The 14,739-nt window shown below is 69.2% G+C and overlaps 2 protein-coding genes across 2 annotated transcripts; one reads left to right on the top strand and one right to left on the bottom strand.

Moving 5' to 3' along the window:
* Positions 1 to 20: 20 nt before the first annotated feature.
* On the bottom strand, positions 21 to 4,971 carry CHLNCDRAFT_56614 (hypothetical protein). Its single transcript, XM_005852195.1, has 14 exons — positions 4,734 to 4,971; positions 4,458 to 4,557; positions 4,047 to 4,174; positions 3,513 to 3,684; positions 3,143 to 3,266; positions 2,755 to 2,828; positions 2,369 to 2,452; positions 2,141 to 2,221; positions 1,820 to 1,924; positions 1,534 to 1,606; positions 1,336 to 1,437; positions 976 to 1,059; positions 655 to 748; positions 21 to 291 (listed from the first exon to the last, which is right to left on the bottom strand). The coding sequence occupies exons 1-14, from the start codon at positions 4,865 to 4,867 to the stop codon at positions 192 to 194; spliced, it is 1,455 nt and encodes a 484-aa protein (XP_005852257.1). The 5' UTR covers positions 4,868 to 4,971; the 3' UTR covers positions 21 to 191.
* Positions 4,972 to 5,347: 376 nt separating this feature from the next.
* On the top strand, positions 5,348 to 7,485 carry CHLNCDRAFT_48441 (hypothetical protein; the record flags this gene model as incomplete). Its single annotated transcript, XM_005851879.1, has 6 exons — positions 5,348 to 5,537; positions 5,678 to 5,940; positions 6,097 to 6,291; positions 6,608 to 6,910; positions 7,099 to 7,223; positions 7,401 to 7,485. 6 exons carry the CDS (start codon positions 5,348 to 5,350, stop codon positions 7,483 to 7,485), a joined length of 1,161 nt encoding a protein of 386 aa, XP_005851941.1.
* Between the last annotated feature and the right edge of the window lie 7,254 nt (positions 7,486 to 14,739).

The following is a 14,739-nucleotide window of genomic DNA, read 5'->3' on the forward strand; positions in this document are numbered from 1 at the left end:
GCGGGGGGTGCTGCAGGTACTGCAGGGCGCGGCTGCATGGCTCAACAGGTCGTGGCGCGCCGCCAGCCAGGGTCACACCGCCGGGCTGCACGGCAGCGCCAAGCAGCTCGCCGAGGCTGCGCCAAAGGCACGGGCCCGCAGCGCAGGCCGCCCCAGGGGCCCGCATCCTCGCTGCGCGCCAGCAGGGCGCATCAGAGGGCGGAGACGTCAAAGCCGGGCATGGGGAAGCTGCCGGCCCACTCCTCCACGCGGCGCCGTATGTCGGCGATCACGGGGCTGGTCTCAATGGTGCTGCACACAGGCAGGAGGCAGGGAGGCGGCAGGAGGGAGGGAGGCCACAGGACGTGGGTGAGGGAGGCGGGGAGGGCGGAGCAAACATGCGCGGGCGCCAGCTGCCGGCAGCAGACGGAGGGGCCCGCTTGGCAAGCCAGGGAGTGCAGAGCGCGGCGCGCCGGCTCTTGTACACGCGGCCAGCCAGCCAATGCCTACCACCCACACCTGCCCACTGCGCCGCTGTCACCGCAACCCCTGCCACACAGCCGCCTCCCCCGCAGCGCGCCGGCCACCCCGCCCGCCCCCCTCTGCTCTGCTCGCGGCGCCTCCCTCACGCGCCAACCACCTCCGCCCTCCCGGCTGCCCTTCCTCCCCACTCACTTGCTGAACTCAAGCAGCTTCTTGCCGCTCTTGCGCTGCGTGGCCTTGCACTCCTCCAGCACCTCGTGAAGGAAGTCGGCGATGCGGGCAAAGTCTGCGAGGGAGGAGACAGGTGGGTGGAAAGGACGGGTGGGTGGGTCTGGGAGTGGAGGGAGGGAGCAGGCGACGTGAGCAACAGTGGAGGTGTTGGCTGGGAGGGAGGGAGGGAGGGAGGGAGGCGAGCGGACACTGGGCTGCGCCGCTTCAAGCTGCCAATCGGTTGCGGGCTGCCGGCTGGCGGGCGGGCTGCCGGCTGGCTGCCCAGGCGGCCGCCCGGCTCACCCTCCTCCTTGAGTCCGCGGGAGGTCATGGCTGGAGAGCCAATGCGCACGCCGCCAGGTGTCAGTGCGGACACGTCGCCCACCACTGCAGAGGGGGCAGGAGGTGGGTGGTGGTGTGTGTGTGTGTGTGTGTGGTGTGGGGGCACCGAGGCGCGCCTCCGCTGGGACTCCTCCCAAGCACACACACACCCGGCGCCTGCCTAGCCCAACGCGCCCGGGAAAATGCCCGAGTCCCATCGGCAGCGCTGCCCTGCTGAGGGCACCCCTCTCCCTGCCCCGCATCAGAGCCGCCCCAAGCCATCGTCGAGCGCATGTGGAAAGCAGGTCGGCAAAAGAAAGAAAGGAAGAAAGGCAGGCGCACCCGCGTTCTTGTTGAGGGTGATGTGGCACAGATCGCACGCCTTCTCCATCTTGCTGCCTGTGATGCCCTCGGGGCGCAGGTCCCACAGCACAAGGTGGTTGTCTGCGGCGGGCAGGCAGGGGGGGCAGGCGGCGGCGTGTGGCGCTCAAAGTGGGCTTGAGCGGTGTGTGGGGTGGAGAGGCAAGCAGGCGGCCGCACCTGTGCCGCCTGTCACCAGCTTGTAGCCGTGCTTGGTGAGCGTGTCGCCCAGGGCCGCCGCGTTGCGCTTGACCTGCGGGGCGGCGCAGGATTGTGTGTGGTGTGGGTGTGAGTGCGGTGCGGTGTGGTTTGGTGTGGTACGGTGTGGTGTGGTGCGAGAGCAGTGCGATGTGCATGTGCATGCGTGTGCGCGTGTGTGCGAGCTTGGGGGGCGCAGCGCGCTGGCACTTGGGTGTGTGCGTGTGTGTGACGCGGGTGAGGATGGGCTTGGGGTGCCGCCGCCCACCTGCTGCGCGTACTGCTTGAACTCCGGCGTCTGCACGTGCTTCAGCGCCACCGCCAGCGCGCCGATCTGGTGGTTGTGGGGGCCGCCTTGCAGCGAGGGGAAGACCTGCGGGGCAGCAGCGGACGCGGCGGCAGGGCACGGCGTCGGCGAGGCGAGGTGAAGGTGGCACGGAGCAGCCAAGTTGAGCCAGCGCTGCATGGGCCCTACTCCTTGCATGCCTACACACCATGTTGGAATGCTGCACAAACAGCAGTACACCTTCCTGTCCCGCCTGAAGCACGGGGCAGCCAGGTAGGGTGTGGGGCAAGGCAGCGGGCTCACCGCAAAGTTGATGCGGTCCTCAAAGTCGTACACCGCACCCGCATCCTCGTCCCGGCCCAGCCGGTCTGCAGGCTTGGGGCCCTGCAGCGGCGGTGGCAAGCATGGTCAGGAAGCAGGTGCAGCAAGCACAGGACCACACCACGCCACGCCACACCATACCAAACCACGTAGCACAGCAAGCACAGGGCCACGCCCCACCCCACCCCACCCCATCCCACCACTCCTCACCCTGCGGAAGAAAATCATGCCGGCTCGAGGCCCGCGCAGGCTCTTGTGCGTGGTGGTGGTCACGATGTCGGCGTACTCAAACGGCTGCGGCGGGGCGGGGGCCGAGGCAAGGAGGGGAGGGAGGGGGATGGCAGGGAGGGAGGTGGATGGCAAGGATGGAGGTGGAGGAAGGTGGAGGGCAGTTGGAGGCAAGGGAGGGCAAGCGAGCCCAGGTTCACTGAGGACAGGGCCCGCGCCTCCCAACGCCGGGGGGCAGCCCGATCACGGCTGCCGCGCGTGCACGCACCCCTCACGTACCCCAACCCGACCCAGACGGGCTTCTGCACCGTAAGCACACACGCGCGCACCCCAGACGCCCCAGCCCCGACACGCAGGCGCCCGCCCACCTGCGCCGCCTCCTGCGCCGCCACCAGCCCGCTGATATGCGCCATGTCCATCATCAGCAGCGCGCCCACCTTGTCTGCGACACAGCAAGGCACAGCACGGCAGGCGCGGTAAGGGTAAGGAACGTCACACAGGCCAGGCCACGGCAGCGCATCGGGTGCCCATCCCACCACGCCTCAACACCTCCCAGCAGCGCCCGCGCTTGCTGCGGGGCGTGGGCCCAGACGAGGTGAGGGCCCCAGCCAGGAAGCAGCACTACTTCCGGCAGGCGTCTCTGCGCCCAGCCTCCCTGGTCCCACCCTCCCTGCGCCCAGCCTCCCTTCTCCCACCCTCCTTGCCTCCCTGCTCCCACCGTCCCTGCTCCCACCCTCCCTGCTCCCACCCACCCACCCGCGATCTGGCGCAGGCGCTTGTAGTCCCACTCTCGAGGGTAGGCGCTGCCTCCGCAGATGATGAGCTTGGGGCGGTAGTCCAGCGCCCGCTCCTCCAGCTTCTCGTGGTCCAGGTAGCCGGTCTGCGGTACCGGTACGGCAGGCGGCACGGCAGCTGGGCACGCGACGGCGCGGCGGGGCCGGCAGGGCCGGCGACAAGGTTGCTCCGCCCGCCCAGCCACGTGCAACCTCCCGCCCAGACGCGTGCAGCCTCGGAGGGTCGCGTGGCTGCACCCGGCGCCCATCCACACACACGCCACCACAACCCGATCGGATGATCAGATTATCGGCCACCCCCGGCCAGTACCAGGACACCCAGCCGCACCCACCCCCATGTCCAGCTTGTACGGCAGGCTCTCGAAGAAGATGGAAGTGGCAGAGATCTTCTTTCCACCCGCAGTGTAGTAGCCGTGGGTGAGGTGGCCGCCAGAGGGCAGGTCCAGGCCCATGATGCGGTCGTGAGGGCTCAGCAGCGCCGTATACACAGCAAAGTTGGCGGGGCTGCGGGAAGAAAGCAGCAGGGCAGGGAAGCGCGGTCGTGGGTGGGGTGGGGGCTCTGTGTGGAACGGCACAGCCGGCGGTGGCGCACGAGGAGGGGCTGCGGGCGGCGGCGGGAGGAGGAGCGCACGTCCTGCACCGCCGCCAGCTCCGAGGCGGTTGGAGCCGATGGCAGGCAGGCAGCTGCTGCCGCGGTGGCATCCCGCGCCAGCAGGCTCCCCGACCCGCCAAGCCACCAAGGACCCATAGCACACATGCACACATGCACACATACACCACCACCACCACCACAGACACAGCCCCACCCGCACAGGGCCCCCACCACCCCCACCCACACAGACACACAGGGCCCCCCACACCCTCACCTGCCAGAGTAGGGCTGCACGTTGACGCCCCACTGGTCTGGGCTGAGGTGGAAGGCCTCCAGGGCCCGCGCCTTGCACAGGTTCTCGATCCTGTCAATGTTCTCGTTGCCGCCGTAGTAGCGCGCGCCCTGCAAGCAATAGCGGAGACAATGGCAGGGTGGGAGGTGCGCAAGGAAGGGTGGAGAGCAGGGGCGCCCGGCGAAGCGACAAGCGGAGGTGAAGCGATGGCGGCGCCATGCGGCAGCTACCAGGCGCAGCTGCTACCAGCAAGTCCAGGCCCGGGCATCATGCATTGCACCATTGCCCCTGTCCAACTGAATGACCAGCCGGCCCGCAGCACACGACAGAGGCAGCGGAGGAGGCGGGCGTGGAGCGCAAGCAGCGCCGCCTCCCACCGGCGGCAGCACCCACCGGCTGGCCCTCGCTGTACTTGTTGGTGAGGCAGGAGCCCAGCGCCTCCATCACAGGCCGGCTGGTGAAGTTTTCTGAGGCAATCAGCTCGATGCCGCGCCTGCAGGCGGCGGCAGCGGCGGGGTTGTGACCGTTGGCCGGCCGCGGCGACAGCTCCGCACACATTCGTACTCGTGTTGTGCAGCCCTGCGTGCCGCTGGGACACAACTCGTGCATGGGTGCTGTGGCAGGGCTCCCAAGGCCCTGCGCCCAGGCTTGGCGCCCCCGCCTGCGCACCACTGCCGCCGCTTCTCGTCCTCGATGATGGCGGCCACCTCTGGGTCCGCCTCTGCCAAGCTCTTCAGGGCCTCTGGGAACATGGCCAGCATGTCCTTGCCGTGCCCGGCAACCCCGTTGGCGGCCCCGACCATGCTGTTCAAGTCTGGGCTGGGATGCGGCTGCCGCCTGCCCACTGCGGCCAACGACTTGCCGATCGGGTGCAGAGCAGCGCAACGAGGGGATTGAAGCTGCGAACACTATTGCAGAATGGCAGCCGCGGGCCAAAAGCAATGATGTCAACAGCCGACTTTCTAAAGGCTCTGGCGCGCTGCAGCTGGAATGACGCTGCTGTGGTGACCAGGAACTATTACTCCGGGGGCCGCCGCCGCTGCATATGACACCAGCATCCATTGCATGTCGCTGAGTTCTGCGGTCCACACACGGTTGCAGCATATTAATTAAGCCCATAGTGACTGATACATTGTCCCTATAAAGCGGGCGGTGGACTTGGTGACGGAGGAGGGTGAGCATTGCGCCGCCGCCGCCGCCTGCCGCCGCCGCCTGCTTACCGCCTCCGCCGCTGGCGCGTGTGGCCATCCCTGTAGGCACCCCCTCCCCAGGACCGCGGCACCATGCTGCGATTCCGCGGCTCGCAGTGCTTCCGGCAGCGGATGGTGTGTGCCACGATTGCGGGCAAGCCCATCAGGATTGACGACATTCGGGCGGACGACGAGAGCCCCGGCCTGCGCGACTACGAAGCCTCCTTGCTGCGCCTGATAGAGAAGATCACAAACGGCTGCATCATAGAAATCAACGAAACAGGTGCGAGCAGGGCCCTGGCATGCATGTACGCCTGGCGGGCGCTGTCGTCGCCGGGGAGCCGCCGGGCCACCCAGGCTGGCGGCTTGTGTGTAGCGCTGCCGCGAGGCCCGGCCTCCCCTCGCCCCGCGCCTGCCGCGCAGGCACCAGCCTGCGCTACAAGCCCGGCTTTGTGGCGGGGGGCGCGGGGCTGGAGCACGACTGCGGCACATCCCGCGCCATCGGCTACTTTCTCGAACCCCTGGCCCTCATAGCGCTGTGGGGCAAGAAGCCGGTGGCCATCTCGCTGCGCGGCATCACCAACGACGCCACCGACTGCGGTGTGGATGTGTGGCGTACCGTCACGCTGCCCCTGCTGCGCCAGCTCACCGGCGCCGACGACTTTGAGCTCAAGGCGAGGGGGGGGGTTGCGGGGCACGGTGAAAGGGGCATGGCTGCAGGCTGCTGCCTGGAGTGTGTCGGGATCCCGTGTGGAGCCTGCCGCACCCCCAGCCCCAGCCTCACTTGCATGCCAGCGTGCGGGCCGGCCTCACACTCCCTCTCCCCCCATGGCCTCCCGCAGGTGGTGCGCCGCGGCGCGGCGCCGCTGGGCGGCGGCGAGGTGCTGGTGCGGCTGCCGGTGGTGCGCCAGCTGGCGCCGGTGAGCGCCACGGACGAGGGCATGGTGAAGCGCATCCGCGGCGTGGCCTTCAGCACCAGGGTCTCCCCCCAGTGCAGCAACCGCATGGTGGATGGCGCCCGCGGAGTGCTCAACGATGTGCGCCCCGCGCCGCTGCCGCTGCCGCCGCCGCCGCCGCCGCTGCTGCCACCGGTGACGCTGCTGCGGTTGCTGCCAGTTCTATCGCTGCCGCCGCTGCTGCATGGTGGTGGCAACGGCGGCATAGGCCTGGGCCCTTGGCAGATGCGGCCCGCATGGGCAGGCAGGCAGTGCATGGGGTGTGTGCGCCTGCGCGCGCAACTGCTACCACCCTAACCTGTTGCTGTCGCAGTACTGCACAGCATTGACCTCCCTTTCTTCTCCCCGCCTCCCTGCCTGCCTGCCTGCCTGCCTGCCTGCCTGCCTCCCTGCGCAGTTGCTAGCAGACGTCTACATCTTTACAGATCATATGACGGGCCCAGCGGCAGGCCTGTCTCCGGGCTACGGCATCACTCTGGTGGCAGAGACCAGCACGGGGCGCCTGCTGGCGGCCGAGGCGGCAGCGGCGCTGGACCGCGGTGGCGGTGGCGGCGGCGGCGGCGGGCCGGGCGGCATGGCGGCGGCAGCAGGGGGTGGGGAGGATGAGTCGGAGGTGGTGCCCGAGGACATCGGGCAGCGGGCGGCATACCTGCTATTGGAGGAGGTGCAGAGAGGAGGCGTGGTGGACAGCAGCCACCAGGTGGGGAGCTGGCAGGGCAGCGGCTGCGCTGGCGCCGAGCTGGCGGGGTGTTGGCTGCGCTGGGCAAGCAGGCCTCGCTTTGGCACACGGCACCGGCGCTGCCTGCCTCCGCCTGCCAGCACGGGTGCCGCAGCCTCGCCCCTCTCACGCCTCCGCTCCTGTTCTGCTTATCCCCTGTCTGCGTGCAGGGCCTGGTGCTGCTGCTGTGTGCGCTGGGGCCAGAGGAGATGTCAGAGGTGCGGCTGGGCCCGCTGACGCCGCACGCTGTGCGCACGCTGCGCCACATCCGCGAGTTCTTCAACGTTCAGTTCAGGTGCGGAGGAGGGCTGTGCAGCGAAGCGTTGGCCTAGGCATCTAGCCTCTGCCCTGCTGTGCGCGGAGAGGTGGTTGATTGGCTGTGGTTGGCTGGTGTGGCTCCTCCATCATGCTCCGAACAGCAGTGCCCCCTTGACGCACCGACCGGTTGCGCCCCAACCCCCGCCACGTGCAGCGTTCGGCCGGAGCGGGAGAGCCAGACCATCTTCCTGTCGTGTGTGGGAGCTGGCGTGAGGAACCTGAGCAAGCGGATCCAGTGAAGCAGCAGTCTGCCCGGATTGTGTTGCATTGGGGCGGCAGCGGCGACGGACAGAAGCAGGAGCAGCGAGCAGAAAGGTTGCTTGCTGGCAGCGGCGGCCGGTCGTCCTGTAAACCAAGCGCTGTGATCGTGCCATTTACAAGCAACGGGTGTGGGAAAGGCAGGCCCGTACCCCGCGCTGCCCGTCGGCCCCACTCGGTGAGGCGCCAGACGCAGGAGGACGCATCCCTGTCAGCTGCAGCCGGCAGGCCGCGCCGATGTGCCCTCTGCCACTTGGAAGCCCTGCCTGGCTTTACCATGCTCAATGCTGGCAAGCTTAGCAGCCAGCTGTGGTGAGGGGCAGAAGGCAGAGAGATCCCGCATCCACGCTGTGGATCAGTGACGGCGGCGCCGATGTGGCGGGCCCCAGCGGCTCCTCATCTGCGGCCATACCCAGGCATCGCATTACCTTTTTGCGCTGTTTCTGCTGATGTTGCACGGCAGGTGTCGAGCAAAACCCTGCCATCGCCCCAACCTTGCGTGTTCTGCAGCCCGTTATCGGAGACACCATGAGCTGGAGGACGTCAATGGTGTGCTGCATTTGCGCCACTCCAGGGAGCCTTGCGGGCGGCCAGGAGGTTGGGCAGCTCCCGGCGGGGGCTCTTCCGACCGCCTCTCGTCGCCAGGCACACACCACAATTCGAGTGGGTCGAGTGGCACGAGGATGGCGCTGCCAACGTTGGGTCGAATCTGGCGGCGCTGGCGCCACCGGCCAGGCCGCCAGGCGCCAAAGGGGACAGCCTCGTGTACCAATGTCACTGTCGAGCCATGTGCAGGCAGCGCCAGGAGCACAACACTACCGTCGATGCGGCAGACGGCTTGTGGCCAGATCGGCAGGCTCTGGCAGCACAGCAGGACCGCAGCGCAGCAACAACGCCCAGCTTGGTGCCCCATTGCCGCCGCCTCAGCAGCAGCAGCCTGGCCAGGAGCAGCAGCAGGCAGCGCCGCCCGGCGCGCAGGCAGGCGACGTGTGCGGCACGGCGGCCGCCGCCGCGCCCGTGCCGGAGCGAGGCCGCCCCGACGCCGCGCAGCTGCCACAGCCGCTGGCCATTCTGCAGTACCATGTTGAAGATCCTGATGCCCCTGATGCTGTACCAGAGACCACCTACTACATTCTGGGCACAGCCCACGTCAGCGCCCAGAGCTGCCGCGACGCGGCAGCCCTCATCCAGGCCGTGCGACCGCAGGTGGGGCCTCTGGGGTCTGGGCCCGGGCGGGCAGCCGGCGGCGCGCCGCAGGGCGCCAGCCGCTGCAACCCAGCCAGCCCCGCGGGCTGCTCAGCCATGCTGCCGCTGCTTCTGCTGCCTGCTGCTTCAGCGCGGTTCAAACCGTGCCTGCCCCCGGGGAAGCCAGGGCCCACTGTCTGCATGGACCGGCTTCCGAGCCGCGCCCCGCTCTGTTTCCTCGGTACTGTGGTGTACCACAGTTTGTACTGCTGGAGCTGTGCAAGGAGCGGATGCCGATGCTGGCGCCCGATTTTGCGCCCGCCCAGCTGAGCCTGGTGGATGTGGTGCGGGCGGTGCGTGCGGGCCAAGCCCCGCCCTTTGCAGCCCTCTACTCCTGGTAAGTCGGGGCTAGCGTCACGGCTCCCTGTCCCTGGCCCCCTGCTGCCTGAACCTGTGATGGCCCCAGCACGCAGCGCCGTCTCCCACGCTGATCCTCATCACGGCATTGCCACCCCACACGCCCTTGTTTGGTTATGCCCCGCAGGCTGCTGGGCAGGGCGGGCTGGGGGCTGGACGTTCGCCCCGGGGAGGAGTTCAGGGTGGCTTTCAGGGAGGCGAGGGCGGTGGGGGCGCAGGTGGTTCTGGGCGACCGCCCCGCCTCCATCACCTTTGCCCGCACCTGGGCTGCGCTGGGCGGCTGGCAGAAGGCGCGCCTGCTCGCCTCCCTGCTCCGGTCGGGCGCCGGGTGCGCGGCGCTGCCGGCCAGCCTGCCGGCCTGCCCTGGCCCTGGCTGCACGCACCGCGAGCAGCCACCGCCGGCGCTGGCGCTTGCTTGAATCGGGGTGGAAAATCCTGGCAAAGCAGGGGCCAGCGGTGCGTGCATGCTGCACGTGCGCATTTGCCTATGTGGCGCGTTGCTGAGGGGCCTCGCCGCGGGGCATGCCTGCAGTACCTGGGGCGAGAGCCAGCGGCGCGAGGTTGAGCGCATGAAGGATAGCGATGTGCTGACAGAGGCAGTCAAGCAGCTTGGCAAGGTGTGTGGAAGGACGGGTGTGGGGGGTGGCGGTGAAATGGTGTTTGGAATTGTGTGGAGAGAAGCCTGCCTGCCTGCCTGCCCCTCGCACCTGCACCGCCAGCAGCCGGCGATTCCTGCTCATTCCCTGCCCTCCTGTTGCGCTCCCGCCCTGCTGCTCCTGCCCCCTGGGTGTAGGCCTACCCGAGCCTGCTGCAAACGCTGGTGCAGGAGCGAGACGCGTACCTCACCCTGCTGCTGCGCAAGCTGGCGGGGCGGGCGGCCACGGTAGTGGCGGTGGTGGGGGCGGGGCATTTGGAGGGCATCAGGTGGGGAGAGGGGAGGGGGGAGCGAAGAGGGCACGCATAGATGCCTGCAGGGGATGGAGGGATGATCGTGGGAGGTGGTGCCTAGCAGGCACTTGTGAGTGGCAGACAGACAGACAGACAGACAGACAGACAGTGGCAGTTGCCTGGGAGGTCGGGCGAGGAGTGGGCTGGCGGGGGTTGCAGCCCCGCAGATGGCGCCTGCCTGCCCGCCTGCCCTGCAGGCAGCACTGGAACCAGGAGATCGACCTGCAAGAGCTCCTGAGCCTGCCCGCGGCGCCGCCCCGGCGGCCCGCCTGGCGCCGCGTGGCGGCGCTGCTGGCGGCGCTGCTGGTCGGCATCGCTGTGCTGCTCTGGGTGCGCCCGCGGCCCGCCTGGTAGCGCAGTGGGCATCAGACGGCGCCCGGCACGCACATACCTGCAAAGTTCATTGGTTTTGATTGCCGTATCATGTGTCTGCATAACATGTGTGGCGGTGTGGCGGCGACGCTGCCCGCTGCCCGCGCTGTGGCCATGCGCTCTGAACGCACGCTCTCACCATGCTCCTCCAGCGTATTCTTCATTCACCATTCAAATAAGCGGCGTGAATGCGGCAGGGTGCCGAGCTGCACCATGCATCCGTGCCTCTGACCCAGTGGCCGGGAGGCGGCGCCCTGCGCCGTGTAAAGGAGCTCGACAGTAGCGACACGCCATTAGATGCGCGCGATGAGCGTCCTGCAGGCTTCTTGTGGTGGGTCTCGTCGCCCTGCGGTCAAATTGGCCAGCCAGCGCGCCCGCTGACCTGCTTCCTGTGTCCGGCCTGCGTGCAGCGCTTTCAGGACTGCGGCAGCGCTGCGGCTTCCTGCACCAGGCAACGCCCCCGCCGCCGCCGCCGCTGCCAGGCGGCAGGCGCCCCGTGCGCCTGCTTCGAGCAGCTGCCTGCTCAGCTGGCAGGCTCCACGCGGCTGCAGCATCCGCGCCCAGCGATGATGGCGATGCTGGCAGCGGCGAGGCCAGCGGCGGCAGTGGGCAAGGCGCAGGGCCTGGGAAGGGGCGTGCCGTGCGGCACGCCAGGCTCTCCAAGTCGGCCCACAGCCAGAAGCTTGTGGTACAGGCCACGGCGGTGCAGCGTGACCTAGAGCACATGCTGGATGCCCAGAGGACCTTCCACCAGCGCGGCACGCGGCGAACGCAGCCCGCTGCGAAGCGCTCGGAGCAGCGGCACCAGGACGAGCACGAGGGGCAGGAGCTGCGTGGCGGCGGCGGTGCCAGGGGCGCCAGGGGCAGCAACAGCAGCGGCAGCGGCAAGAACCGCTGGTATGAGGGGCCGGCCACTGCCAGCCGCGGCAGGCGCCCCAAGGTGAGCCTCTGGTACGAAGGCCCGCCCAAGACCAGGCGCAGCGTCAGCAGCGGTACCGCCAGCAGCAGCGGTACCGCCGGTAGCCCCAGCCCCAGCGGCGGCGCCCAGCCCGGCGGCGCGGCGGACAAGGCGGGCAAGGAGGGCGGCGGCGCGCCGCCGGCCGCTGCCGCGGGGCGGCCGTCGCGCAACCCTCTGCCCTTCATCTCTGTCGATCGCGAGGATATGGATGCCGCCATTGAGCACACCTTTGGCGCCCCTCCAGCCAGCGGCGGCGGCACCAGCGGCACGGGCACCTCCGTGCCCGGCACGGGGCGCCAGGCGCGCTGGCCGCCGCCCATCAAGACCGCCACCAATGTGCTGGTCGTGTCTGCGGCGCTGATGAACCGCAGCAACCAGGTGGGGAGGCCGGGGCGGGCCGGCAGGCCGGCGGCTGCTGCAGCGCCGCCGCCGCCTCGACGGCGACTTGCGCTGCCACCCGCAAGCTGCATGCAAGGTGGCGGCGCGCTGCACCCGGCTGGCGCTGCTGCTGGTTGCCTGCCCTCCGTCCCTTCCTTCCATCCCCTACCCGCCTGCCCGGCCGAGCGGAGCCAAGCCCATGTGTATGCGTTTTTTTTTTTATTGGGGAGGTGCCCCCTCCCCGACATCTATGAAGAAATGATGAAGGCATTTACTGATCCTGTGGAGTGGGTGTCTGGCAGCCCTACCAAACAAAAATAAATTACAATCAACAAGTTGCAGGTGCTGATGAGCAAGCGCACCAAGGGCAACATCAAGTTCCGCGGCCTGTACGAGTTCCCCGGCGGCAAGGTGGAGCCGGGCGAGATCCCGCAGTTTGCGCTGCAGCGGGAGCTGTGGGAGGAGCTGGGCGTGGAGGTGTGCCGCCGCCGCCGCCGCCGCTGCCGCTGCTTCGTCCGCGTGCTGCTGCTGCTCCTGCTGTTCCTTGCTCGTGCCCCTGCTTCTGCCCCTGCCGCTGCCCCTGCCGCTGCTGCTCCTGCTGCTGGCCTGCCCAGCATTCAAGGGACGCAGTGCTGAACCAGGGGTGCTTGCTGCCGCTGTGCCGCTGCCGGCCGCAGGTAGAGGAACGCTCCCTGCAGGCGCTGACGTTTGTGAGCCACCGGTACGGCTACTGGTCCCACAACTTCCTGGCGCTGCTGTTCGGTGAGCGTGCGGTACCACAGTACCACCAGCAGTACCACCACAGAGCGACGCGCGCAGCTCTGCCCTCCTGCCGCCCGCTGCGGCTGCCGCAGCTGCCGCGTCGCCTGCTTCCTGTTCGCTCCCACGCACCGCCGTGGTACCCATGCACACGTGCCGCGGTACCGCCTGCAGTGGCGGAGGAGTGGCGCAATGAGCCGCGGGCGATGGAGGGGCAAGAGCTTGTTTGGGTTCACTGCGAGGAGCTCCTGTCGTATGCGCCCAAGTGAGCCAGGGGGGCGGTCCTGCCCAGGACCCTCCTGAGGGAGGGGACCCCTCAATAGGGATCACCCTGTGCAGTGCCAGCGCTGCTCTGCGGCGCTTAGATGCCTGCCGGCAGGCTGGCGGTGGCCGCGGTGGGGGAAGTGCGCCTGCACCAAGAGCCGACGCAGGAGCACTCCTCATCTATACCAACACATCTATCTACATGTAGCTTTGCTGCTGCCCACGCCGGCTGCTCACCTCCCTCCCTGCTGCGCCTCCCTCGCTGCCGCGCCAGGGTCCCCGAGCCCACCCGGAGGCTGCTGGCGGCGGTGTATGGCGTGATGCTGCACCGGCAGCGGCAGCAGGAGGCGGCGGCGGCGGCCGCAGCCGTCGTTGCCGAGGGCCAGGCCGGCGCCGCCCAGGGTGGCGGCGGCGCCAGAGCCAGGGCCGCCGCCCGCGGCAAGGCTAGCAAGGTCAGGGCCGGCAGCAGCAGCGCTGCGGGCGGCGGCAGCGAGGCCGAGGGCCGCGCCTCGAGCGGCGCAGGCGCCGGCAGCAGGCGCACGAGGCAGAAGGCGGCAGCCGGTGGCGGCGACACCAGCGGCGACGGCACCAGCGCCGCGCCCGCTGCCGCCGCAGCCGCCCCAGCCGCCGCCTCGGCCGCCACCGCCGGCAGGAGAGGCAGCAGGCGGCGGCGGCAGGCCCAGGGCAGGGAGGGTGCGGCACAAGAGAGCACCGCGGAGCCGAGTTTGCAGGGTGGTCAGTCGCAGGAAGCGGGCAGCCAGGAACAGGCTCCACAGCCGGAGCCGGAGCAGCAGCTGGGCAGCAGCGGCGAGCAGGCTGCCACCACCGCCATCCACTCCCAAGAGCAGCCCGGCCAGCCAGGCATGCAAGCCAGCCTGGTTCAGCCGGAGGGCGGGGAGGGAGGTGCGGGGCCGGTGCGTCGGATGAAGTACAGGAGCCCCAGCTCTCAGCGTACCGCCAAGCTATGGGTGGAGAGGGTGCGGCAGCGGCGCCAGGCGGCCCGCGACGCATACCAGCAGCAGCAGCAGCAGCAGCAGGAGGGCGACAGCCTTGGCGGCGATGCGCCGGAGCAGCAGGCTGCCCACAAGGCGGCTGCGGGTGCTGCCGGTGGGGAGCTGGCTGCCACGGGCATAGCACCGGCAGTACCAGCACCGGCAGCGGCGGCGGCGGCCGTGGCAGGCGAGGCGCCAGGCGCAGAGGAGGCCGCCGCGCCAGCCGGGGGCGAGGGGCCGCGCGGCAGGGCGCCGCAGCGGCGGGACTGGCGCCAGTACCGCCAGCGCCGCACCGAGCGCCTGCAGCAGGCGAGGGAGGCGGCGCAGGAGTGAGGCGGGCGGCGCAGCTGCCGTCGCGGGTGCGGCCTTCCTCTCCCAGCTTTTTTTTCCGAGCTGAAGCTGGGCTCTGCCACAACACACTCGAGGCAGCCAGCCAGCCTGCCATGGTACTGGGTAGGACCAGATCCACTCGCCTCCCACCATCGTACTTGACCTCATGCAATTCTACACTTCCGTTTTTGTGTGTATTCCTTTCAATTCCTTATTGGAAGCATTGTTCAGAGCTTGTGACATTGTGAGGCCGCCATTTGCCCGGCTATCTTACAGGGCCTCCCTCGCTGCAGGGGCGCGCTCCTGCTCTGCGGCGCTGCTCGGCGTCCTGGTGCTGACAGCTTGCCAGCTGGGATTCGACAGCTGGGATTGAGTGGCAGCCTGCATGCACAAGGGAGAGCAGCATTCTCCCTTCTGCATGCAGAGTTGGATCGGGTTGGCAGACCGCCGCCGCCGCCGCCCGTACTAGTGGAGTACAGCCGAGGCAACCCCCTCGCGGCAATGCGCTGCTCAACGATTGAGCTGAACTCACAATGCTCTGCAGCTTTGTCCCGCAGCCCGCCTCGCCCTCCGGCACTTCTCGGCGCCCTCCTCTGCGCCTTGCCCTCCCCAGGACGCAGGCCTTGCAGCAG

The sequence above is a fragment of the Chlorella variabilis genome (assembly GCF_000147415.1).
Source record: "Chlorella variabilis unplaced genomic scaffold CHLNCscaffold_1, whole genome shotgun sequence".
Lineage (NCBI taxonomy): Eukaryota > Viridiplantae > Chlorophyta > Trebouxiophyceae > Chlorellales > Chlorellaceae > Chlorella > Chlorella variabilis.